Raw genomic sequence first — 22,726 nt, forward strand, 5'->3', positions numbered from 1 at the left:
GCAGGTAGAAACCCCAGATGTCCACCACCTAAGGATGTTTCAGAGCCTGAGGTGCAGGCTTTCCTGGGGGACAAGGCCTCATGTGGGACCAGCTGGAGGGAGCCACAAACCTGGTACCTCTCTTTACATTTCCAGGGGTGCCCCCACCCACCCAATAACTCCTGCGATAACTCCTGTGGGGTGTACGCAGGGAGACATCTTGGGAAACTTCTCTGGAAGAATCATAATTAATTCTAATTATTATTTATCGACAAGCTGCCACATGCCGAGGCTATGACACTGGTGCTATGGACAGAGAATGAGGGGCAGAAAATGAGGGACAGAGAACGCTTGGAACAGTGGACAAACAGGGGTGTGCAATCCACTTTATAGATGACGGGCCCCTCCAGGTCCCTCGGGGTGCAGGGCAGAGCCTCCTTACTGATGAAGCTGCTGCTATGCCCAGGGCTTTCTCAGACTCCTTCTTCCATCCCCACAGATGATATATTGTTTTCCTTCCCCAGACGGGTTTACCTGTCTGTCCTCAGCGGGGACCAGCCCAGGGCCAGGTGTCGGGGCAGCCAGGGGAGGAAATCAGCTCAGCTCAGCCCGAGGTGTTGGTGCAACTGTTGGCTGCCCGGGTCACCTGACAGCGAGGCCACCACAGGCCTCGAGTGCCACGCCCACCCTCCTGGGGAGCTGTCACCTGCGGACGTGCAGGGATGGAGGCCAGGCCCCATCCCAACTCTCCGACCCAGAGCTGTGCGGGTGTCCGGGCCCGGGGCGCGGCCAGGTCAGCGCTCTGGCAGGGTCCGGGTGAAGCCCAGGGTGGGGTCAAGGGTCGGCCTGAGACGCGGGCACAGCCAGGGAGGGTCAGGGCTCTGGTCTGGGGTTCGGCCAGGACGGGTGCCGAGTCCACGCTGCAGAGGCGTGCCAAGTGGGGAGGGGCTGCGAGCGGCGGGACCCTCCTGGCTCCAGCGCCCCCGGGGAAACTGAGGCTCCGGACAGCTCCGACCCGGCCCCGCCCCGCGACGGGACGTCACAAAAAGGCCACAAAAGCGCGGCGGGCCGAGCCGGGCGGCGCAGCGCAGCCCTGCCCGCGGCCCCGCGCACAGGGGTCCCGGCCGCTCGTCCGAGCTGGGGCGGCAGCGGCGTCCTCCCAGGGTGTCGGGAACGCCAAAGGGTCTACGGGCGCACCCCCGGCTCCCGGCGGCGCGCTCGGCGGCAGCGGTAGGGATCGCTTCCCGGCGTGCCCCGCGGAGGGGCGCGCAGGCGCGGTCAGGGCGGGCGGAGCGCAAGCGCGGGCGGCGGGGGCGGGGCGCGGAGGCTGAGGTGAGCGCCGGGCGGCGGTGCAGAGCTACTGGAGCGCCCGGCGGCTCCGGGCGGTGGACGAAGAAGGCGGCCCCGGCCCCGGCCCGTCCCGTGCCCCCGCGGTCCCGCGGCCCCAAGCGCCCCCGGCCCCGGGCTCGTCCGCCGCCGCCATGGCCCGGCCGCTGGTGCCCAGCTCGCAGAAGGCCCTGCTTCTGGAGCTCAAGGGGCTGCAGGAGGAGCCGGTGGAGGGCTTCCGGGTGACCCTGGTGGACGAGGGCGACCTGTACAACTGGGAGGTGGCCATCTTCGGGCCCCCCAACACCTACTACGAGGGCGGCTACTTCAAGGTGAGTGGCGGGGTCAGGGGGCAGCGACCCCCTCCTCCGGCTCCTCGGGGCCCCTCCCCCACCTCTGCCCCCTGCCCCCGTCCTCTCCCCTGGTGGGACCCGTTCTCACTGTCTCTCCTCCTCACGGGGTTCCTTCCCTCTCCCTCTTCTCCTCGCGGGGCCCCCCATCCTCTGTCCCTCCTCCTCCCGGGGCCCCTTCCTTCTGCCCCGCTGCCTGACCGCCTCTGGCGAGCTAGGGGCTCTTGGTCAACCCCTCTGGCCCTAGGAGTCCCCGAGAAGCGCCTGTTCCCTCTAAGGCCGCTTCATGTCCCCAGAAGGGAGGCCCGGGACCCTCCCTGTTTCTCTGGGTGCGGGGCCTTTGCTTCCCCCAGCCTCTGGTGCCCGTCCCCCTCCTCCTGGCCCTGCCCGCTGCCCGGAGCGGACAAAGAGGCCTCCCCAGAACCAGCCAGCACTGTTGGGAGGGAGGGAGGCCCCCCGCCTGGGGGCTGGCTCGGCCACTGGCTCGGGTTCCAACAAAGGCCCGGATGGGGTTGGCAGCCGGGACCTGCTTGGAAAGCGGCCACCCTGGCCGATAGCAGTGGGCCAAGCCCTCTGGGCTTCATCCTGAGCCTTACGTAACGTGTTCTGTCCGGCCGTCGCTCCCACCCTCAGCCCTGTCCCCGGGAGCCACACCACAGAGCCCACCCAGGTCCGGCCTCGGAAGCTTAGGCTCTTCTGTGCCCCGGCTGGCCTTTCTCAGGTTCCTCTGAGCGGCTTCTTGGGCCCCACGTCTCCTGCCCTGGGTTGCTTCTGGGCGCTCTGTGAGCGGGGAGGCCAGGGCTGTCCCGGGGACCGGCTGTGTTTCTGACAAGTGTGACGAGGACTCAGGCCAGTACCTGGACAGGATATGAGTCCAGATGTGGTCTCTGCAGGACCCCTCCCAGATCAAAGGACTTTGCTCCTCGAGCCAGACGGACAAGACAGGGGGTCTCCTTGTAAGAGAAGCGGAGCCTGGGCCCTCAGCTGGAACACCCCCAATGCCGCCTGCCAAGAGCCCAGCGGCCAGGCTGGGAGGCCCGGGCGGTGGTGGGGCGGGGCTGGCACTGCCCGGACAGATGTCTGTGTTTGCAGTTTTGGCTAACATTTTAGCCACGCCTGCTCAGGGGCCTGGAGGGGGCAGGCTGGCCTGCTGGGGTGATTCTTGAGTTGAGATTCCCTTGTTGCTGGGGTGGGATGGGGGGATGAGCTTGGGCAGCCCTGGGCTGAGTGCTGATGTGGAATCCGTCTTCCCTGTGCAGGACATGGATTGGGGGCTGGTCCCCAAATGGTTTAACCAACCCTCGTCCCCTAGCCTCTTTTGTCTGCATCTGGGAGCCGCTGGCTGTGAGGATAAGGGCCCCACTCAGAGCTGGAATAGCATGAGTCCCACCCTGAGGCCAGGCCGGGACTCTGAGCAAGGGTGCTGGACTGGAAGGAAAGGAAAGGACGTGGGTTTCTGGCTGCTGCCCACTGTTTGCAAGGGATTGTGGGTAGGACCTTCCAGGCTGGCTTTGGGGGGATGATCCTGTTATTCTAGAAACCTGGGCTAGGGAGGGGCGCCACAAATCTGATCGCGTTTGCCGCGAGAGTCTGTCCTCGAGGAAGGCAGCGTGGGACCCACAGTGGTTCTGCCACCCTCACATCCTCCTGTTCTGATGTGGTTGGCTGGGGAGTGGGGGGAAATATGTGGAAATACAGGGGCTGGAAGTGCCCAGGGGGCACCATCGCTTTCCAGCACCTTCCTCTCAGCCCGCCCAGCCTCACCCACTCCCCCTTACAAGCCAGAGGGGCTCCGGGCAGCATGTGCTGAGGGGTGCCCCAGAGACCTGGGTTGGGGAGCCCCTCCACAGCTGCATTCTGTGTGCCCTCAGGCAAGGTACTCTCCTTCTCTGAGCCTCAGTTGGCACAGCAGTAAAGGCATCTCTGGGACTTGATGGGTGTTTGGTGAGGGGAGGCCTGTCCCCCTACTCCGCTAAGGAGGCCTCAGCTGGTCTCTGTCTTCACTTAGAAACGCAGCCCTGGGCTTGGCGGGACCAAGGGGCAGGGTCTGAGGCCCAAGTTCCAGACTGACTTCAGGCCTCAGCACGTTCACTCCAGAACAGAGGGCCCTCCCCCGAGTGCCCCCAGCGCCCCCTGCCCAGGAGGACGATTCTCTAAAGATGGGGGGGGCGGCCTGCAGCCCCATCTTGTCCCACGTTGGCCCCGAGAGCCTGAAGCACCATCAGGATCCCAGGACCGGGGCTTAAACAGGCGAGGCCGGGGCATAACTCTCCCTCACAGCCCTCCCCCGTCTGCCCGTGACCTTCCCGTTTGCCTTCCTGACCCCCCAGGACTGACACCTGCGGGCAAAGAGCCTGTCCGCCTGGTGCTGACTCATCTCCGCCCCCGGCGCCTGCCCAGTGAACACCCATCTATTTTAATCCTCCCCACAGGTTGGAGACTGAGTCTGGGAGCCCAGTGCGGTGCTTGGGCACCCGGCTCCCAGGACTGGGCCCACCACGCTCCCTGGGGCCAGGGCTCTGGTCCCCCCAGAGGCCTGGGCTGGGACGGGCCTGGAGCTGCACCCCGGCGAGTGCCCACACATCCCCCCACCCCCACCGCCCCCAGCCACTGACAGCAGGGCAGGGACCGGGGTCGTCAGCTCAGCTCGGTGACCCCGAAAAGCCCCTGGCCCGTGAGGGGTGCCGGAGGCAGGCGAGTCCCAGGCTGACCACTGTGTGTGGTCTTGGGCGGCCTGACCCGGCCCTGGCTGAGCCTCTGCTCTCCCCCACCAGGCGCGCCTCAAGTTCCCCATTGACTACCCCTACTCTCCGCCGGCCTTTCGCTTCCTGACCAAGATGTGGCACCCCAACATCTACGAGGTGAGCCTGCTCCTCCAGGGGGCAGGGTGGGGCGGGGGGGCGTGTGGACGGGAGCCTCATGGGTGCTGACCCACCCGTGCCGCACAGACTGGGGACGTGTGCATCTCCATCCTCCACCCCCCCGTCGATGACCCCCAGAGCGGGGAGCTGCCCTCGGAGCGGTGGAACCCCACGCAGAACGTCAGGTGAGGCAGTCGGCGTCGGGCAGGCCAGCCCTGGGGACGTGGACACGGGAGGATGCAGCTCCCTGTGGGGTGGCAGCGTCTGTGGGAGCCACCTCCCGCCAGAGCCCCCATCCCTGCCGGCCTCTTCTCCATTTCCTGCCATCCCTGCCCCACCCACCTTCAGGAATGGTCTCTGGGACTCCTGTGGCCGTGTCTGCGTGCCCCTGGGGTCCCCCCTCCTTCCTCGAGCCCCAGGGAGCACAGCCCTTCCATCCCCCGGTGCTGTGCTCACCCTGAGCGGCCCGGGCACTCTCCTCCTCCCCAGGCTGGAGCGGGAATGAGTGGCACAGGGGACCCACTCTCCAGGCGGGATGCCCCAGGGAGGGGACAGGCCTGCTCCAGCGGAGGGAAGATGGTCCTGGCTTTGGCTGTCCACCCATGTCCCGTCCCAGGAGCCTGGCACGCCGCAGAGGGCAGGTGGAGGGTGGCGGGCCGGCTCGGGGCATGAGGCTCCCGGGCAGGCAGCCCCTGGGCCGTGGACCCCCCACGCCGACTCCTGCCGCCTTCCCTAGGACCATCCTCCTGAGCGTCATCTCCCTCCTCAACGAGCCCAACACCTTCTCACCGGCCAACGTGGACGCTTCCGTGATGTACAGGAAGTGGAAAGAAAGCAAAGGCAAGGACCGCGAGTACACGGACATCATCCGGTGAGTGGGCCTGGGGCCTGGGGAGGCAGGGTGGCCCCTCCTGAGCCCTCCTCCTCTTGCCGGAAAAGCTGGGGTCTTTCTCTCGTGAAGCGTGTGGCCCACATGTGTACTATCGTGTGTGGACGTGCCGTGTGTGTGTGTGTGTCTCGTGTGCGTGGCATGTGGGTGCGTGCACCTCACACAGAGATAAACGCCCTGGTGTCCGCCAGGATCTAGCAGGGTCTTGTCTCATCCTTCTGCTTTGACACTTTGAGGTCAGAGATCCCACCGGTACCCCCCATCCCCCGTGTACGCGGACCCTGCGTGCTGGGGCGTGCACGCGTGCGCGTGGCCCCGTGCTTTTCCCCACGCGGTCTCCGGGACCGTGCTGTGCGGGGTGTTCCATCATTTCACCTAACGGGAGTGAATGTCGCAATTTTGAAACTTCGAGTTATTCTCTAAAGGCCGCAAAGCCGTGTGGTATGGGCGTGTTTAGGAGATAACTTCTTCTACGAAAAGTCAGTTTCTCCTGGCTATAAAAGCAGCGCATCACTTAGGAGTTTGCCAGGATGAACTCCTCTCGTTTCTGTTGTTTTCTGCTTTTCCCCCGTGAACAGGCAGGTGCCCGGCCTCGCAGGGGAGTCTGTGTGAAACATTCCCCAGGGGCCTGCGCTCTCTGCCCCGTTGTGTTTGTTGTGTCCCGTGAGCTGCTCTAGGAGCCCCTGGGGTCTGTGACTTGTTTCGTGACAAACTAAACGCTTCACTAAGTCTCCTCCAAAGAGGTTTTTAGTCTGTCATTTGCCTCTTGGGAAAGGGAGTAGGTCAGACACGTCTCCATAACGACCCAGGCCCGCCCCCAGGCCCAGCATTCACCTGGGGAAACAGTTCTCGTCCTCACCCGCATCCAGACGCATGCTCCCCCACCGTGTCCACGCAGCTGTGGGGACCTGTGCCCGTGGGCCGGCCGCACGGCCCCACGGTGGGAGCTCCAGAAAGCCCACCGGCCCTGTCGGGTGGTGGGACCCCAGGCGCAGCAGGTGCGGTCAGAGCTCCTGCCGGCTACCGTCAGTTGGATAAAGCTCCGGACGGAAAGCGCACGCAGGAGACACGGTGCTGGTGACGGGAAGACGCTCAAGTACAGAGAGGAGAGGACCCGGGACCCCGGCCTGGTGGGGGGTGTGCCGAGTCCCGCCACGGGCGCCTCCCAGTGACTGGCCCTTCCCCTGGGGCTGCTGAGCGACCCCGCCCACCCCACCCGCCACGCGCCACCCTCCACCCTCCACCCTGCCCCTCGCCCACTGACCCAGCCCAGCGCCGTGGCTGCCCCCACTTCGCCTGACCTCAGCGGCCAGGGCCGAAATGCGCTTCTCTTCCTGATGAGCCGACACCCTCCCTGTGTCTGCACAGCCCTCATCCCGGTTCAGAGCCCGCGTTCCACCCCCTCCCACACGTGTGTGCTCGTGTCTGTGCGCGCGTGTGTGATCAGAGGCCCGTGCACACGCGGGGGCCATGAGTGGTTGGGCCCGTCTGCTCTGCCCCGGCCATCCTGTCGCTGGCCCCCACGGCCCGGCCGTCGCCCCGGTTGTCCTGTGTTGTTTCGCGGGAGCGAGCGTGGGGGCCCCAGGGCTGCCGGCCGCAATGAGGCAGACCCCGCTTCTCTCCGCAGGAAGCAGGTCCTGGGGACCAAGGTGGACGCGGAGCGGGACGGCGTGAAGGTGCCCACCACGCTGGCCGAGTACTGTGTGAAGACCAAGGCCCCGGCGCCTGACGAGGGCTCGGACCTCTTCTACGACGACTACTACGAGGATGCCGAGGCCGAGGCCGAGGCCGACAGCTGCTTCGGGGACGAGGACGACTCGGGCACCGAGGAGTCCTGACCCCGCGTTTCCGCAAATAAACTGACAGATTTTACCTCAGCCGCCCACTCTCTGCCGCCGCCACTACCTCCGGACGCTGCGTCCACCCTGTCCCCTCCGCCTCCGGGGAGGCCGCTGCGCTCGCGGCCCCGCCTGGGCCGGACGCCGCTCGGGGACCCTGGCCCGCCCGCCCCACCCACCAGCTGGAGCCAGAGACTCGGGGTCCCGGCTTGAGAGCGGACAGATGGACTCGGGGTCACCTCTTCTCTCTGCTTGCGGTTGTTTGGAATCTAAATAAAGCGACTTTATGAGAAGCCCGAGGACCAACCTCTCCTTGGCCGTGAGGCCAACGGGGCCCAGGCGGGGACGCAGGCCCTGGTGCCGTGCATGTGACCCGAGACAGGCAGGCGGCAGCCGCCCCTCCGAACCTGGAAGCTCCCCAGGGGTCTCCTGTCAGGTTTGCTGATTTGGGGGGAGGGGCCGCAGAGACCGGGGTCTGGCCAGGTGGGGGCCTGGGGTGTGTTCTTGGGGCTGAGGAGTGGCCCCGGGGGTCCGAAGCCCCAGCTCCTGGGCAAAAATAAAGTTTTATTGGAACAGAGCCACACCCATTTCTTCCCCTACGTTTGGCCGCTTCTGAGCGGCAGCTCTAGAACTGAGTGATTGCAACCTAGCGTCTGTGCCAAAAGCCAGAAACACCGTCTGGGCGTTTACGGGGAAGTTTACCCCACCCGCCACCACCCTTGGGCCTGTGGGTCCAGCCCCTCTGCTCCCCTGGGACCCCTTCTCCCCTTCCCCAGGCTTCTGTAACAAACAGATCCAGACTCGGTGTTCACCCTTCATCATGCTCGGCTTCTGTGGGTCGGGGTCACATGGGTGCGGGGAGGGAGGGGTGCGTGTCACTGCCCCACCGCCTAGATGACCGGAGCCTCAGGGCCGGGAGGATGAGGGCCCAGGAGCCAGGCCAGTGCCCACCAGCCCTAGGGTCACGCGGTGCCACTTGCCCTGCACGGGACAGATGGGAACAGGCGTGAGCCCCCAGACCCAAGGGGAGGGGTCGAGGACCCACCCTCTAGGGAGCATCTGAGGATGGAAGGCGGGGTGTAAACGCCCAGCTCTCGTCCCCAGATCCAAAGGAGCTCGTGCACGCAGTTGCCTCGCACCGGGGCCTCGGGATCCTGTACTCCCACCCAGGGGCCTCAGCGTTGGGTTTGCCTGGTTCAACGTGGATTTCAGGTAAACAAACTGTTTTTACTCTAAGATCATCCCATGTAATGTCTGGGACGTGATCATACCAAAAAGTTACTTGTCGTGTATCTGAAATTCGTCTCTTCTTAGTTGCCAAAATATGGCGCCCTCCCCTGCCCCCCAATACCAATGAAACCTACTTCCTGGGGTTATTAGAAAGATTAAACAAGGTAGGACACGAGAACACCCTATAAATACTCATTTTTCTTAAAACTGAACCCTGGCCTCACAAGCCCTCCTGGGGGAAGACAACCTTAGCCTCATGTGCCAGACGCAGTCAGAGGAGAGGTGGACGGTTTGCATGTGGCCTCAGAGCCCCAGCATCGGGGCGATCTCATCCGCCTCTGTGACCCATTTTTCATCCACGTCGTCTTTATTTATCACAACCCTTTCAGTATCAGAGGGAAGAACGCTTGACTCATCACACTGACTCAAGGGCAGGAGAATTTCACTGGCTTCCGTGACTGACAGGGCGGGGGTTTCAGGCACAGCTGGAGCCAGGTGTCTCCCCCTACCTGTGGTCAGCAGAATAACAGCTCTGAAAACGTCCATGCCCGAATCCCAGCATCTCTGTCTCTAGATGCTGGAAAAGGCAGGAAATAGTTCTCCCCTGTAGCCCCAGAGGAACCAGGCCGGCCCACACCTGGATCTTTGCCCCATGAAGCCCATTTCCTGCTTGCAGCCTCCAGAACTGTGGTTTCAGGCACTGAGCGTGTGGTCAGCTTCCTCTGTGTGGGCCTCATTCTCAGGTGGACGCCTCTCGCCTTGGGCCCACCCACACCCAGGGTGACATCTTTCCAAGTCCAGCAGAGAGTGAGGGCCGTCTGAAAAGCTCCAGAAGAAATGCGGGCCACAGTCTTCACTGAGCTGCTTTAGGGCTTAGGGTGGTCCTCTACCCTGAACCAAACCCTGTGGCCAGGGGGTACGGGGTGTGCTCTGATTGGCTGGTTGGGGTCACGTGGTGTCGGGGAGCAGCAAGGAGAGGGGTGGACTGAAGGAGGGAGGACCTAGCTGAGCCTGGCTAGGACCCTCGGATTTGCAGGAGCCCCCCAGGTACTCATAACACACGAGTGTTCATAGCATCTTTCTTCAAAATTGCCAAAATCTGGAAGACCCCAGATGTCCATGGACAGATGATGGATAAACACAATGTGGTCCAGGGAATTCCCTGGCGGTCCAGTGGTTAGGACACTGAGCTTTCACTGCTGAGGGTCCCGCAAGCCCCATGGCATGGCCAAAAGAAAAACAAAAAACAAAAAAACTAAACAGTGTGGTCCACCCAGACAGTGGAATATTACTGAGCCTTAAAAAGGCAGGAGATGGGCTTCCTGGTGGCGCAGTGGTTGAGAGTCCGCCTTCTGATACAGGGGACACAGGTTCGTGCCCCGGTCTGGGAAGATCCCACATGCCGCGGAGCGGCTGAGCCCGTGAGCTATGGCCGCTGAGCCTGTGCGTCCGGAGCCTGTGCTCCGCAACGGGAGAGGCCACAGCAGTGAGAGGCCCGCGTACCGCAAAAAAATAATAAAAATAAATAAAAATTTAAAAAAAAAAAAAGGCAGGAGATTCTGACACCTACTACCACAGGGATGAACCTTGAGGACATGACGCTCAGTGAGAGAAGCCAGACACAGAAGGACACACAGTGTGTGGTTCCACTCACAGAGGGTTCCTGGGGGAGTCAGATCCACAGAGACAGGAAGCAGACGGTGGGGGCCAGGGGCTGGGGGAGGGGTGGGGAGTCAGTGTTTCATGGGGACAGAATTTCAGTTTGGGAAGATGAGAAAGTTCTAGAGATGATGATGGGATGGCTGCACGACAATGTGAAGGTGCTTAGTGCCGCTGAGCTGTGCGCTTAAAAATGGTTAAAATGGGGGGCTTCCCCGGTGGCACAGTGGTTGAGAGTCCGCCTGCCGATGCAGGGGACGCGGGTTCGTGCCCCGGTCCGGGAAGATCCCACATGCCGCGGAGCGGCTGGGCCCGTGAGCCGTGGCCGCTGGGCCTGTGCGTCCGGAGCCTGTGCTCCGCAACGGGAGAGGGCACAACAGTGAGAGGCCCACGCACCGCAAAAAAAAAAAAAAAAAGGTTAAAATGGTGAATTATGGTGTGTGTATCTTGCCACAATAAGATAACAGGGCAAGGAGATAATCCCACTGAAGCCACAAAACACCATGTGTGAGATGGGAGCTTGAACACGATGGGACAGTAGATGCTAATGAAGGTTTCTCCGTCAGTTTTTCAGGTGTGATCATGGTGACGGGGTTTTGTCTTCAGAGAGTCTGTATCTTTTAGAGGCACTTCAGGGTGAGGTGGAACCAGCCAGAGCTGTGAATGTCACCTCCCCCACAGGAAGGGTGGGTGTGGGTGGCGCTGGGGGCCCGGGGCCAGCATCATGGAGGCCCCGCGATCCCCGATGCTGCTGCTGCTGCTGGCGGTCCTGGGAGCCCTGTGGGCAGGTGAGCGCGGTGGGGAAACTGAGGCCCAGAGCTGTGGCACCTGGGGTCTGGGGGTGGGAGACAGGGCACGGGGCATCAGAACAGAGACTGGAAACAACTACCCCGTCCTCAGAAGGGACCCCACTGAAGACATGTTGGCTGCCCCAAAAGCACAAGGCGGCTTTCCTTGAAACAGCCTTGAAAATAGATGGTGGGTTAAGCAAAGGGCAAAAGGCCGAGGATGCCTGCTGTCCTGGGGGTTTCTTTTCTGACAGTTATGTGAGAATCCATTCCCTTTTGCTGGAATATTTCTGGAAGGAGGCTCCAGAGCTGGGAGGCATGGAGGGAGGGAAGGAGTTTCACTTTCCCCCAACAGTTTTGTGCGGGGCACGTGGATGACCTAGTAAGAAGATAATATAAATTTTTTTAAATGGGAGGGATGTGGGACTTCCCTGGCAGTCCAATGGCTCAGACTTGGTGCTGTCACTGCCGGGGCCTGGGTTCAATGCCTGGTGGGGGAACTAAGATCCCACAAGCCTTAAGGCGTTGGGGCGAAAAGAAAATGGGGGGGCAAAAAAAAATGGGGGGGCATAAATCAGGAGTTTGGGATTAACAGATAGACAGTACTATATATAAAAGAGATGAACAACAAGGTCCCACTGTTTAGCACAGGGAACTGTATCCAATATCTTATAATAACCTAAAATCGGAAAAGAAACTGAAAAAGAATATATATCTACAACTGAATGACTTTGCTGTACACCTGAAACTAACACAACATTGTAAATCAACTATAGTTCAATTTTTTAAAAAAGCGAGACCCAAAAAAAGCATTTAAAAAAAAAAAAAGTGTGGGGCCTCCCTGGTGGCGCCGTGGTTGAGAGTCTGCCTGCCGATGCAGGGGACGTGGGTTCGTGCCCCGGTCCGGGAAGATCCCACATGCCTCGGAGCAGCTGGGCCCGTGAGCCATGGCCACTGAGCCTGCACGTCCGGAGCCTGTGCTCCGCAGCGGGAGAGGCCACACGGTGAGAGGCCCATGTACCGCAAAAAAAAAAAAAAGAAAAAAAAAAAGTGTGAAGAGGGCTGCTAAGGGCACATGATCCCTTCCTGAGGAGATCATCTCACAGCTCAGTGCAGTGGAGGCTCGGAAAGTTTAGCAGGTGGATTGAGGGTCTGTGAGTTTTATCTACAGTAGCTGTTAGGACTTCTAAGTGAAGCCTGAGGGCGAGGCGAAGCCTTGGGGCAGAGGAGAGGCCCCATCAGGACAGATATTTTACATTCTTTTCCTTTTGACTTAATTCTGCTTTTACAGACAAGTCGAGGGAATCGTGCAGGTAACTTCCATCTTCTCTTCCCTAAATTCCTCAGTCGTAAACATTTGGCTTTAGTTGCTTTATCATCCCCTCTTCCACTCGCATCCCGACCCTGGGTGTGTGTGTAAAATATAAATAGGTATGTTTATCATTCTTTTTCTGAGCCCTTTGAGAGTGGGCTGCAGACATGCTGCCCCTCACCCCTAAGCGCTCCAGTGAGTCTTCTGAGAACAAAGACAGCCCCTTATGTGACTGGTAGATTCTCAGCATCCTTCCTATCCGCTCACCTACAGACACCTTATTCCAACTGTCGCCACGGGGTCCTCTGTGGGTCACTGCGTCGTCCTGCTGTCCTCAGTCCCTGCGCTCTGGAAGCGTCTCTATGTCCCCCCGGGGTCCTCTGGCCACGGTGGGCCTGTCAGCTGCGTCCCCAGACTGGGCTCCGGTGGTGCAGTTTCCACAGGACCCACGGAGGGGGGGCTGTGTTCGCCCTGTCCTGGTGGATCCGTTTGACCGCTTGGAGAAGCGGAGGTTGGCCGGGCTTCTCCAAAGTGAAATCAAGCATTTCCCCTTGTAGTTGTCTTGAGGGGAGACTTTGGGACTCTGAGGGTAGAGCGTACTCCTCACACCTCACCCTCGAGCTGGATTCACAGGATGTGGGGCAGATGCAGGCTGTTTGCCCCCCAGCAGCACGCAGGAGGCAGGGTGTGCTAGTATGTTTATACACAACTCCAGCTTGCGGGGGCAGGAGACCACAGCCCAGAGATTGAGGCAGCCTAGCTTGGGTTGCCCAGCAGGGAGTGACGGAGCTGGAATTCGAGCCCCGGCTGCCTGACTTCCCAAATCATGAATGCGCGGCTAGAACCGGCACCTGGAGGCGTGAAATGGAAGGACAGCCGTGGTGGGCATCCCACTCTTCTGGCCTGGCTGGATGACAATAGTTCTGTGATCAGTTGGTGACCCAGCAGGGTAGGAACCCAACCATCCACCCCTATCCTTTCTCCCTCCCTTCTTTCCTTCCTTCGTTCTATCCATCCATCATCCATCATTCATCATCCATCCATCCATCCATCACCCATCACCCATCATCCATCCATCATCCATCTATCCATCCACTCATGCTTCCTTCCTTATTTGCTGACCATATATTGTATTAGACCTGTTGTAAACAAGACTGGCACAGAGCCTGTCCTTGCATCACTCATAGGCTAGTGGGAATAGACAGGCAATGAGCAAGTGTGTGGGATACAACACCAGGGTGGGGTGAGTGCTTGGAAGAGAACAGAGCTGAGTAAGAGGAAGAGGTCTCTGAGGAGAAGACTTTTGAGCCGAGACCAGTGAGACAGCCAGACTTCGGAATGTCTGGCGGAAATGCACTCCAGGCTTCCAGAACAGTACATGCAAAGGCCCTGAGGTGGGAACAAGGGCAGTGCCCTGGAGGAACAGCAGGGAGACCCAAGTGCTGGAGTGGGTGAGGGCGAGTGTGAAGGAAGCAGGGTCAGCTGATGTGTGTCTCGTGGGTCATGAGGAGTTTAGATGTTTAAAGCATGATGGGGAATCCCAGGAAGATTTTGAGCTGATTCACATCAGAGCACCTTTTTATCCTTTTAATTCATGATTGGTTTTAGAACAATTTTTATAGCAGCTTTATTGAGATGTCATTCACATACTGTACAATTCGCCCATTTAAAGGATACAATTCAGAGAATTTCAGCGCATTCAGAGCTGTGCAACCAACCCCATCGTCTAATTCCAGAACATTCCATCCAGGGCTGCAGAGCTGGAGTTGCAGGGTCATGGCAGGGGTGGGGCACCCAGCCCTAACCTGGCTTTTTCTCTCCCCATCCCCAGGAGGCAACACGTTTGAGACCCACATCATTGGGGGCCGAGAGGCTGCCCCCAACTCACACCCATACATGGTTTCGCTGCAGAAATCCGGCTCCCACCTGTGTGGGGGGGTCCTCGTGCACCGGCAGTGGGTGTTGACAGCTGCCCACTGCCTGACCCATCCGTGAGTGACCCTGCCCTGCCCCACCCCCATCCCCCCAGCTGTCCCCAAATCTATCCTGTCATCCCCACTCTCACCTGAGAGATTTAAGCCAATTGTAGCATTGTCGGGGGGGTCCCCTTGCCCTCTGCAGCGATTGCTGAGGCGTGCGTATGTGACACTGACCTTAGGTGTGTGTATGTGACATTAGGCCGTGAGGATTCCTGGGGATGGTTTATCTGCTACAACAAAGCACCTTCCAAGTGGACAGAGTCAGGCCCCTTGTGACATCCAGGAGTATATCTCCCACCTGTGGCCATGTGGACAGAGCTGGTCTATGAGGGTGGCAGGGCCAACACAGAGAGGAACCTGGGTCCCTGATGCCATTGTGAAGCCACCAAATCAACCCATCCCAGAGCTGCCCTACCTCTGGTCTGGCCAGTAACAAAGACCACAGATCAAACTGGGTGAAATAACCAAAAGGGACCTGTTGGTTCATGTAACTGAAAACGCTAAGAGGAGGCAGCCTTCAGGCATGGCTTGATCCAGGTGCTCCCATGAGGCGCTCAGAAGCTTGCCTGTGTCTCAACTCTGCTGTCTTGCCCCCTGGCCACATTATCAGGCAGGCTCTCTCCCATGGTGGCAAGGATGGGCCCCCTTAAGTCCCGTAAAAAGAGCTTCTTCCTCTCTAGTTTGGGCAAGTTTACGAGGATAGGTCCTGATGGGCCCAGCTAGGTCACTGCCAGCCTCTGAACAAATCACTGATGTTGAGGCATAACAGAAGCGCTGTCTGGAGCCCCAGGCCGGTGGTGGGGGCAGGGAGAGTCAACATTTTTAAGACGCACACAGCACGAGCCCCTGGCCGGGCCGAGTCTGGGGAGGGGTGGGAGCAGGGAAGGCTTACTGGAGGAGGTGGGGAGAAGAACGGACTGAGCAGTAGCAGGGGAAGGACCCCAGAGAGAGGCTGGGTGAGGGGGTGCGGGACACCGAGTGCCCCTGAGGCTGCAGGGCTGCCGCCCACACCCTGATCTTGTGCCCCCAGGACACAGCTGCTGAGGCTGGTGCTGGGGCTCCACGTGCTCGGAGACCCTGGCCTTACCTGCCATATCAGGCAGGTGGTCCTGCACCCCGAATACAAGCCAGCCCCCCATCTGGAGAATGACCTCGCGCTGCTTAAGGTGCTGCCAGTGGGAGAAATGGTGGTTCCAGGTCCCCTTCCTCAGTGTGGTGTTCCCCTCCCCCAGGGTCCCCTCCCCACTGTCCCTCCCCCAGGATCCCCTCCCTCATCGCCCCTCCCCCAGTGTTCCCCTCCCCCAAGGTCCCCTCCTGCACTCACCTGCCCCTTTCTGTTCCCTGTAGCTGGATGGGAAGGTGAAACCCAGCAAGACCATCAAGCCCCTGGCCTTGCCGCGAGGACGTCAGGCAGTGGCCGCAGGAGCGCGGTGCAGCGTGGCCGGCTGGGGTGTGACCCACCAGGGTGGGCAGCTGACCAGGGCACTGCAGGAGCTGGATATGCGTGTGCTGGACGCCAGGATGTGCAACAACAGTCGGTTTTGGAACGGTGACATCAGCCCCCGCATGATCTGCCTGGCAGCCTACTCCAAGAACCAGGCCCCCTGCAAGGTGAGGGCGCTGGGGTGGGGGGCGCCTCATCGGCCAGCAACTGGGCACCCAGGCAAGCCCCAACTCTCCCCAGGCCCTGCTCCCTCCATTCCCTGGGGGTCCTGAAGGTTGGCACGAGCGTGAGCCCATTTCTCAAGTGCAGAAACTGAGGCACAGAGAGGTTGCCCATGGTCACATAGCCAGCAGCAGAGCTGGGGTTTGAACTCCAGCACCCAGGAAGATCAGGGCATAGATAGAGCACGTGCAAAGGCCCTGGGGTGGGAAGAAGGAGCAAAGAGAGTTAAAAGGAAAGGAAGGGAGGAGGGAATGAAGGAGGTTGGGGGACGGAGGGTGCAGGGAGAGGGGGGCAGGGGTCTCTGCTCTGGAATCAGCCTCCCGCCCCCCACCTCCCGCAGTGGGCAGCAAGGTGACCAGTGCTCTGTTGCCTCGGCAGGGGGACTCGGGAGGACCCGTGACGTGCAGCAGAGGCCAAGTGGCTGGAATCCTGTCCTTCAGCTTTAAGGTCTGCACCAACATCTTCAAACCCCCCGTGGCCACCGCCGTGGCCCCCTATACATCCTGGATCAAGAAGGTCATCGGCCACTAGCGGCCCACTTCCCTAACCCGACCCTCCAGAGGTGGCCCGACTCCCCTTCTGTGTGCCAGCAGGATTGCAGGGAGGGGCGGCCAGGGGCCTGCATGTGTCAGGGGACCAATAAACTCTAATAAGGAAATGGCATGAGCCGGCCTGGATTCTGCCTCATGCGGGGGTGGGGGGGCAGGGGGAATGAGAGTTCCCCATTTACAAAACAGAGGTTGCAGGTTTGAGGCTTCCCAGGCGGCCCAGCAGCTGGCGAGGGCCCCAAGGGCGCCTGGCAGGGGGCAGCGCTGGCCACTGGGTTCCGAAGCCAGATTCCCTCTGGCAGGGGGTGGGCTGGGCACTGGGGAGCCAGAGGGAGACACGGAGAAAGCAGCCAGGGATCTTCTTCCCCCTCTCTTTTTTATTTTGGTACCGCCTTTATTGAGATATATAATTCACACGCCATACAATTCACCCTTTTGAAAAGTGTGTAATGCAGTGGTTTTCGGTACATTACCAGGGTTGTGCCACCAGCCCCTCTGTCCAGTTCCAGAACATTCCATCACCCCCAAAGCAACCCCAGCCCCTCCCCCAGCCCCTGACAACCAGGAATCCACCCTCTGTGTCTGTGGATCTGCCTGTTCTGTCTGGATGCTTCCCGTCAATGGAATCACACCCTGTGTGTCCACGTCTGGCTTCTCTCACAGGGCACCGTGTTCTCAAGGTCTGTCCATGTTGTAGCGAGTGTCGGGGCTACCGAGTGACGTTCCTGGGTGTGGAGGGACATGTGTGTGTATCTGCTCACCTGTCCGTGGACACCTGGGCTGTTTCCACCCTGGCTGCTGTGGCCATGGGCGCACAGGCGCGTGTATGGACGTGTGTTTTCAGTTCTCCCGGGCCTGCGCCGATGAGGGAGGGCTTGCTGGGCCACGTGGTGACTTTCTGTTGCACGGTTTGTGGAACTGCTGTTTTCCAGCAGAGTCTTTCGCTTTTACTCTGAAAACCTCAAACACACAGCCACGTTGAAATAACCGCACACTGAACACCTAGGTGCCCACCGTGCAGGTTCTGCCAAGAGCAGGTGATGTACCTGCTTCTTGGTCCACTGTCCGTCCGTCCGTCCATCTGGCTTTGTTGCATCTCACAGCAGACACTGCCCTGTGGGGACACGGCCGGGATTGCAGGGCTTATTTAGTGCCCTGTCTCTCCCTCCTAACGCGGCGGAACGCACAGATCTCACTCAAGGATTTGCTGCTCCGACAGCAAGGACAGATGTGAACAACACAAGCCCTGCAACGTTCACATCCCTGACCCCAGAAGATCGCTCAGCCCCTCACAGGCTTGTCTTGAATGGAGCTTTTGCATAGTGACTACAGCACGTGGGCGAGAAGTTAAAAGGACAAAACCCGCCAAGGGAAAAAAGTGCCCCACGTCATCCATCGATAACCTTTTTCCCAGGAAGTGACTGCCTCTGGTGCCTTCCGTCCTCATCTGAGGGTTTTCTAAGCAGGAAAGGCCACTGCTCAGGCAGCCAGCCTGGCACTGCCTCAGCCCAGGCCAGGGAGCAGCTCCCGGCCCCCACCTGCCACCCGTAACCGCTTGTCTGGGCTATGGGCCCAGAAGTGGAGTTTGCCCGTCAGAAGGCAAGGGCTTTTCCCCTTTGGTGATGGCAGCAGAATTTCTTGTCTGCTGAGCACAGACTGAGTTCCAGGCCTCCTGCAAAGTGTTAAGATGCTTTAGGAAACCCTTGCCATCTTTATTCCAGAGCCAGAGAGAAGGAAGGATGAAAAGGAGGAGGAGGACGGAGACCACCCACCTTCTCTCTCTCTCTCTTTTTTCTTTTCCAAACTGCTAAAGCTTCTTTATCTTTTTTTTTAAATAGACTTTATTTTTTTAGAAGAGTTTTTTTTTTTTTTTTTTTGCAGTACGCGGGCCTCTCACTGTTGTGGCCTCTCCCGTTGCGGAGCACAGGCTCCGGACGCGCAGGCTCAGCGGCCACGGCTCACGGGCCTAGCCGCTCCGCGGCATGTGGGATCCTCCCGGACCGGGGCACGAACCCACGTCCCCTGCATCGGCAGGCGAACTCAACCACTGTGCCACAGGGGAAGCCCTATTTTTAGTTTTTTAAGGAACCTCCATACTGTTCTCCATAGTGGCTGCACCAATTTACATTCCCACCAGCAGTGCAAGAGGGTTCCTTTCTCTCCACACCCTCTCCAGCATTTACTATTTATAGACTTTTTGATGATGGCCATTCTGACCGGTGTGAGGTGATACCTCATTGTAGTTTTGATTTGCATTTCCCTAATAATTAGCAACGTTGAGCATCTTTTCATGTGCTTCTTGGCCATCTGTATGTCTTCTTTGGAGACATGTCTATTTAGATCTTCTGCCCATTTTTCGATTGGGTTGTTTGTTTGTTTTATTTTAAGCCACATGAGCTGATTGTATATTTTGGAGATTAATCCCTTGTGGGTCGCTTCGTTTGCACATATTTTCTCCCACTCTGTGGGCTGTCTTTTCGTTTTTTTGATGGTTTCCTTTGCTGTGCAAAAGCTCTTACGTTTAATCAGGTCCCATTTGTTTGTTCTAGCAAGTTAATCAAACCCGAGGAGATGGGTGGCAGGAACCCCAATAGCTGGTCAGTCAGAAGCTCAGGGGACATGGTGGACTTGGGATGGATGTGTGGGGTGGGGGCAGACATGTGGGGCTGGCCTGTAACCTGGGGGTCTGACCAACTCTGGGCAGAGAGGGTCAGAACTGAGTTAAATCTTCAGGATGGCATCCTCTGGGCATTGGAGGACTGCTGGGTGCTTGACAAACACCCCAGGCAAACACCCCTGTGTAACCAGCGCCTAGGTCGACAGACAGAGCAGGAGCTCCACAAGCCTCCTCCCCAGCAAGGTTTCCGCCTCTGGGTTCCCATCCCCGAGATGGGTCCTGCCTGCCTGTGCGTCCCTGAGGATACTGCTCTGTGCCCGGGTCCTTCCCTCAAGTGTGACAGTCCTCCTGCCTGGCCACCCACACCATTCCCGTGGAGTGTTCCATCGAGCACCCCGCTCACATTTCCACGCTCCTCTAGACCCGGGGGTCTCACCTGGGGCAATTCTGTCCCAGGGACACGGGGCCACAACTGGGGATGTCTGTGGTCCCTAGGACTTGGGGGCTCCAGCGTTGAGAACATGGGGCCGGGGAAGCCGCTCCACACCCCACGGTGCCCAGGATGCCCCACAGACGGTGAGCCCCCCATGGCAGCAGGCGGGGTTGGGGAGCCCCGATGGAGGGACCTAGGCTTGTCTCTGAAGGTCTGGGGCCTCACGAAGCCGGGGCCTCACGAAGCCAGCGCCACACTCACCGCAATCCCAGCAAAGGGAGAGGGCTGAGCACGTGACCCCACCGGACGCACCCCAGCCGTTCCTGTGTGCATCTTCCAGCCTGCAGAAAAGCTGAAGACCCTGCAGAGAGCGGCGGTATGCCCCGCCTCCAGAGCTGGCAGGTTGGCACTTTGCACACATTCCCTGCCTGTTCTGGACGTTTCCCATCAACGGAGTCACACCCTGTGTGTCCTTCTGTGTCTGGCTTCTCTCACTGAGCATCGTGTTCTCAAGGTCCGTCCACGTGGTGGCGAGTGTCAGCGCTTCTCTCCTTTTCAGGCTGAGTGACGTTCCCACGTGTGGAGAGACCACATGTCGAGGGACACATGGGCGGTCCCGGAGCCCTTGGCTGCTGGGGGCGCACAGCTGCCCTCTGGCCTCCGCCTTCCCGCAGTTCAGCTGCGGAAGGATTTCGGCATCACACCTCCAGCAGGGCCACCGGACGCTGCAGTTTTCAGGGATCTGTGCCATCCCCCAGTAAGTCCCTGATTGGGACGGGGGAGGGCCAGCGGCGGGGACCTGGGATGGCTCCAGCTGGACGGAGATCAGTGGAGGCCTGGTGGTGTTTGGAGGCCTGAGGCCCTGGAGGGGGAAGCTTATCTGCGTCCACAGCTGTCACCTCCTCCGCCCAGCTGAGCCCCACCCCACGCCCAGGTGAGCAGGACCCTGAGAGCCTTAAAGGGACAGAGTGAGGCACTGACAGCAGGACATGCTGGGGGAACTCGGGGCACCAGGGCACCGCCACAGGGGGTCAAAGGGCACGACCGAGTGTCAGGGCTGGGCGGGGGCTCTGGTCTCTGCCGGTTTCAGCCGGCCGGCTGGGGGTTGGGGGATGGTGGGAGAGGGACCCTGCAGGGAATGCGTTTCCCAAAACCAACCCTACACCTGGCCGCTCAGAGCAACTGTGTTGTGTCCTGGAATAAGGGCCAGGAGAGCAACAGGACAGCTCAATTCAGTGTCCCCAGGGCCTGGGAAAAACTTTCCATAAGGGCTGAGGTTGGGGCCTTCAGGGAGACTGGACCGCAAGGAAGATCCAACATTAACTTACAGGGAGACCTCAGACAGGTCTTCGGATCCCAGCCTTCGTGTCGCGTCTTAGCTTGAAGGCGGTGGTGTCCTCACATGCAAGTGGTTCTGGAAAATGTGAGAGGGAAACGCAGAGACAGAGATGGAGAGACAGAGAGAGAGGGACAGAGACAGAGAGAGACAGAGACAGAGACAGAAGAAGGGGTTGGGGCACAAACGTAGCCAAGGCCCCTGGCCGAGAATCCAGGTGCAGGGGGCTGCTGTCCCCAGGGTGCCTCTGTAGGTTTGAGGACTTCTCAAAATAAACTGTTGAGACACAAAGAACCCTCCCCTTGTTCCACCAGGAAAAAGACATCAGCAACAGGGTGAGGAGACCTTGAAACGCCAAGACACCTTAAAGCTCAACCCCCACGAGGCCCAGGGAGGGTTTCCGTTGACAGCAGCGCCCCAGGTGTTCAGGACACTGTGCGGGGAAAGAATCTCTTGAATTCTCTGCCATCTCAGCGGGGGAGGCTGAGGAGAGGCTGGATCATCTCTCACTTTCAGATGCTTTGTTTTGTTTTGTTTTGTCCCGTTTTTACCTATCGGACTTGTTCGCTAGGAAAGATCACCAGCCCCTGGCCACGTTCATCTGGGGGAACCGCCTGTCACTTTTCCAGGGAGAGCAGTAGTTAAGAAGGAGAAGCCAAAGGAGGTCAGAGGGCAGCTGCTTCTGTAAATCCCTTCCGGGCACGTCTGCCCTTGAAGCAGGAGCTGGACGGGCGGGTGAGTCCCGGGCCCCCCCCTCGCCACCTGCAGGGAGCCTCCCTGGCTCCCAGCTTGGCGTCTGCCCTGACCACCCTACCACCACCGGCCACGTCAGTCAACCCCAGCGCTAAAGGAACCAACCACCCGACCCTCTGTACCATCTCCTGGGGCCGCTGTAGCAGAGCACCACAAGCTAGGCTACTTACATAGCAGAAATTATGTTCTCACTGTTCTGAAGGCCACAAGTCTGAGACGGGGTGTCGGCAGGGCTGTGCTCACTCCGTGGGGGGGGGGGGTCCTTCCCGTCCCTCCCAGCTCCTGGTGTGGCCCACAGTCCTTGGTGTCCTGGGCCTGTGGTCTCATCACCCCATCCTCTGTCTCCGATTTTTAATTTTATTTTTATTTTTTAAAGTTTTTTTTTTGACGTGGACCATTTTTAAAGTCTTTATTGAATTTGTGACAATATTGCTTCTGTTTTATGTTTTGGTTTTTTGGCCTGGAGGCATGTGGGATCTTAGTGCCCCGACCAGGGATAAAACCCACACCCCCTGCTTTGGAAGGCGGAGTCTCTACCACTGTACCACCGGGGAAGTCCCTGTGTCTGTCTCTTATAAGGTCATTGGATTCAGGGCCATCCTCATCCAGGATGAGCTCACGTCAAGACCCTTAATTTACTTACATCTGCAAAGACGTTTTTTCCAAATAAGGAAGGCCCCATTCTCAGGTCTGGAAGCAACCACGGCACCATCCTGTCCCCCCAGTTCCACGCCTTCCCTGCCCAGGACCCTTTCCCCACAGCCCCGGACCTGTCTACAACACACGGAAGATAGAAGACTAAGATCCTCCCTCGCTCGGATCCCTCCCAGGGCTCCTCAGCATAAAATCCACACCCTCACCACCAGTCACCACCTGGGGAAGGGCTGGATTTCAAACTCCACCCTTTCAGAAAAATGCACTGAAAACCTTAAGCTGGGGACTTCCCTGGTGGCACAGTGGTTAAGAATCCGCCTGCCAATGCAGGGCACACAGGTTTGAGCCAGCACCCTGGTCCGGGAAGATCCCACATGCCACGGAGCAAGTAAGCCAGTGAGCCACAACCACTGAGCCTGCGCTCTGGAGCCCGCGAGCCACAACTACTGAAGGCCGTGCTCTGCAACAAAGAGAAGCCACCACAGTGAGAAGCCCGCGCACCACAAGG

The 22,726-nt window shown here is 59.4% G+C and overlaps 3 protein-coding genes across 5 annotated transcripts; 2 read left to right on the top strand and 1 right to left on the bottom strand.

Annotated features, from left to right (window-relative positions):
* The first annotated feature begins 1,330 nt into the window (after positions 1 to 1,330).
* CDC34 (cell division cycle 34) lies at positions 1,331 to 7,783 on the top strand. The gene is made up of 5 exons (XM_032628866.1): positions 1,331 to 1,637; positions 4,430 to 4,516; positions 4,604 to 4,701; positions 5,253 to 5,387; positions 7,033 to 7,783. The coding sequence occupies exons 1-5, from the start codon at positions 1,461 to 1,463 to the stop codon at positions 7,241 to 7,243; spliced, it is 708 nt and encodes a 235-aa protein (XP_032484757.1). The 5' UTR covers positions 1,331 to 1,460; the 3' UTR covers positions 7,244 to 7,783.
* A 3,039-nt stretch (positions 7,784 to 10,822) lies between these two features.
* On the top strand, positions 10,823 to 16,534 carry GZMM (granzyme M). Of its 2 annotated transcripts, none has more exons than XM_032627179.1 (5): positions 10,823 to 10,920; positions 14,064 to 14,223; positions 15,242 to 15,377; positions 15,559 to 15,822; positions 16,253 to 16,534. In XM_032627179.1, exons 1-5 carry the CDS (start codon positions 10,857 to 10,859, stop codon positions 16,406 to 16,408), a joined length of 780 nt encoding a protein of 259 aa, XP_032483070.1. In that variant the 5' UTR covers positions 10,823 to 10,856; the 3' UTR covers positions 16,409 to 16,534. The 2 variants fall into 2 exon arrangements, with proteins under 2 accessions (XP_032483070.1, XP_032483071.1); XM_032627180.1 differs by having other exon boundaries at positions 16,256 to 16,534.
* Positions 16,535 to 16,813: 279 nt separating this feature from the next.
* Positions 16,814 to 20,231, bottom strand: LOC116751613. 2 transcript variants are annotated; one of them, XR_004349305.1, is made up of 2 exons: positions 17,472 to 17,591; positions 16,814 to 17,385 (listed from the first exon to the last, which is right to left on the bottom strand). XR_004349305.1 is itself a non-coding variant. In XM_032627737.1 (2 exons), exons 1-2 carry the CDS (start codon positions 20,224 to 20,226, stop codon positions 17,183 to 17,185), a joined length of 693 nt encoding a protein of 230 aa, XP_032483628.1. In that variant the 5' UTR covers positions 20,227 to 20,231; the 3' UTR covers positions 16,814 to 17,182. The 2 variants fall into 2 exon arrangements, 1 of the variants encoding a protein (XP_032483628.1); XM_032627737.1 differs by lacking the exon at positions 17,472 to 17,591 and adding an exon at positions 19,737 to 20,231.
* Positions 20,232 to 22,726: the final 2,495 nt, after the last annotated feature.

Source organism: Phocoena sinus, chromosome 3 (genome assembly GCF_008692025.1).
Source record: "Phocoena sinus isolate mPhoSin1 chromosome 3, mPhoSin1.pri, whole genome shotgun sequence".
NCBI classification, from domain to species: domain Eukaryota; kingdom Metazoa; phylum Chordata; class Mammalia; order Artiodactyla; family Phocoenidae; genus Phocoena; species Phocoena sinus.